Genomic DNA, 2,747 nt, shown 5'->3' with positions numbered 1-2,747 from the left:
ATGGCCCAGTAGCAATAAAGTGCATCGTAGACAGTTGCTGCAACCCTGGTGTACAGTTCCACATTCGGGTCCTATGATTCAAAGAGTCACAGAAAGTCTTCAATCATCTGAAATGCCTGTGCCATCATCTTTGTCTGGAAATGCTTCGGTGCTGGATCCACTTACCCATCCTCTGGTTTTCCAGTTCCATGATGTCTTCATTTTGTCAGCTCCTGGTGGTGCACAGAAAAATATTCATGGAAGTCCTTTTCCGTGAGATCAAGGTCAAGCTTCCTGCTGATGATTACTAAGTTAGGGGAGTCATAGACAAACACAGGGCACTGTTTCTTCCAAACCCCATTCATGGTAGAAGTGGAAAGTTCACGCCATGAAGAATCAATGCTCTATATAGCATTATAGATAGTGAAGTTCTTCCAGAATTCATGCAATGTCATCCCAGAATCACCCTCAGTTGCCTTCAGTGTCTGATGAAACGTATGACGGAGATAATATTTCTTTAAGGTTACTCCATTGGCTGGAGTTGGGAGATAGTGTTGGGTGGCAGAAAAACTACCTTCACATTTGCATGAAAACCATCCAGGAAAGGAGGGTGGCCCACTGCAATTTCTAAAAGAAGGAGAAGGCAGTACCTCTCCAGCTTGGGGATGAAATGGTGATAAAATAAGTCTTGTAACACAGCAAGAGTGACCCAGGCTTTTCGGTTATTCTTCCACGCAACAGGAAGTGATGCCTTAGCTATATTTTCCAGGGATCTTGGGTTTTCAGCATGATACACTGACAATGGCTTGAAATTCATATCTCCTACAGTATTACCACCAAGCAGTAGTGTCAGTCTGTCCTTTGCGGGATTGAAGCCAGGCATAGACTTTTCTTTACTGATATAGGTTCTATCCTGCATTTTCTTCTAATAAAGGCCTGTTTTGTCAACATTAAATATAAGCTGAGGTGAAAACTCGCCTTCTTCGATGATTTCCTTAAGTGTTGCGGGGAACTCCTGGGCTGCTACCGTATCTGTGCTTGCTGCCTCTCCAGTCACCTTTACGTTATGGAGGTTATTATGTGGCTTGAAGGGGTTAAACCATCCATGGCTTACAGTAAAGGTTATATCTGCTGCTTCTTCCCCATATTTTGTCTTCAGGTCTTCAAAAAGACATAAAGCCCTCTCTTGAATCAGCATTAGGCTTAGCAGCTTTCTTTTTTGATGACAATCCTCCATCCAAATGCTCAGAAGTTTTTCAAGTTCTTCGATCACTTTTCCGTGGTTCCTACTAATAATAGTAGAGTGCATAGGCACTGAACTTTTCACATGTTCCATGATCTTATCCTTGTTTTTGAGAATTGTACCGACGGTAGAACAATTCATCTGGTATGAGCGGGTAACATCAGCCATCTTCTCACCGCGCTCACCGAGTAATGGTGAAAAAGCGTGGCGACCCTGTGATAAAGCAGAAGTCTCAAAGCCATGCTAGTTCGTGTTTGCTAAGGAGACAAATATAGAGTCAGGTTCATCGACGACCGGGTTGTGATTTTGACATCCTTGTTAGCAGGACGAGGATAAACTGGATGAATCCCACTCCTGTCCACAGCACCGTGAAAGATTAATCTTCATTAATTAGAAGTAGTGCTGAGAGAACCGAAACAATCGAACCCTGTTTCATGTCAAATTTTGATAAAAGTTTCGTCAAGAACTCAAACCTCCTAGAAAGAGAAAAAATAAGAAAAAAAAGAATAGTTTTTGTTATTATTCCTTTTCCTTCTTCAGTTTTCTTCTCCTTCTTCTTCCTTTTTTTTCTTCATGAACTTTGCCTTCAAACAGCTCAAAAGTACTTGGACACACTCCTAGGGGACCTAAGTGTTATACAGGGCTTTTATGGCTCTAAGTATTATACAGCAGTTTTAGCCTGGTCTCACACGGATGGGTCGGATTCCGCATGTGGGAGCCCGCAGTGGAATCTGGCCCTGTTCCCAGCCGGCGTACCTGTATTTATCTGTATTGCAGATGGACTCGGCGGCTTGCCGTCGGACATGAGCTGTACAGATTTTTTTCTAATTTTATTTCCCGTGCCATTGCTAGATGAAAACGCGGGTACCCGCAACCTATCCACATTGTCAATTGTGGATGGGCCGCGGGTCGAACAGATTTCATTCACTTCAATGGAAGCCGTTCATGCAGAAACCGCACAAGAATAAAGCACGTTCATGTGAGCGGACATGCAAATGTTCTATTCTTGTAATGGATGTGGACTACTGCGGATTGTCCACACAAGTGTCGATCGCAGATTCTGCAATCCACATCCAGTCATGTGAGATCGGCCTTAGGCATATTGCTGAAGTTCTATTTTGGTTCAAACTAATTCAGACTAGACCAAATTTTTGCTGAAAAATTCATTGAACTGGCCGAACCCAACTTTTCAAAAGTTCTATGATCGCTAATTAAAAGCTTAACTTTCCAGTTGTTGTTGCCAACAGTAGCACAACCAGATATTAAAGGGATTGTGTCTTTAGAAAATTACCTACTATTGTTTAAATCAAGTTTTCATGCTAAAGAGGTTGTACCAAGATTGTTGGTGATTTTTAAAAAATTTTTGATACCATAGTCCATATTTAAAGATATCTTACAAACCTGCAGTTTTCACACTGACCACTAGGCTTAATGATAGTCTGACAATTTCTGTAAATAACAGATTATAATTAGGGTGGTTTGAACAGTTGCTCAGGGCCCAGAGCTCTTGGAGGGCTCATGACTG

The 2,747-nt window shown here is 42.0% G+C and overlaps 1 protein-coding gene across 1 annotated transcript; it reads right to left on the bottom strand.

Moving 5' to 3' along the window:
- Positions 1-904: 904 nt before the first annotated feature.
- Positions 905-1,390, bottom strand: LOC136633587 (tigger transposable element-derived protein 1-like). Its single transcript, XM_066609347.1, has one exon. The coding sequence runs from the start codon at positions 1,388-1,390 to the stop codon at positions 905-907; it is 486 nt and encodes a 161-aa protein (XP_066465444.1).
- Between the last annotated feature and the right edge of the window lie 1,357 nt (positions 1,391-2,747).

The sequence above is a fragment of the Eleutherodactylus coqui genome, chromosome 6 (assembly GCF_035609145.1).
Source record: "Eleutherodactylus coqui strain aEleCoq1 chromosome 6, aEleCoq1.hap1, whole genome shotgun sequence".
Classification (NCBI taxonomy): Eukaryota; Metazoa; Chordata; class Amphibia; order Anura; family Eleutherodactylidae; genus Eleutherodactylus; species Eleutherodactylus coqui.
Note: the sequence above shows the minus strand (reverse complement) of the source record. Positions and strands in the feature narration are given on the sequence as shown.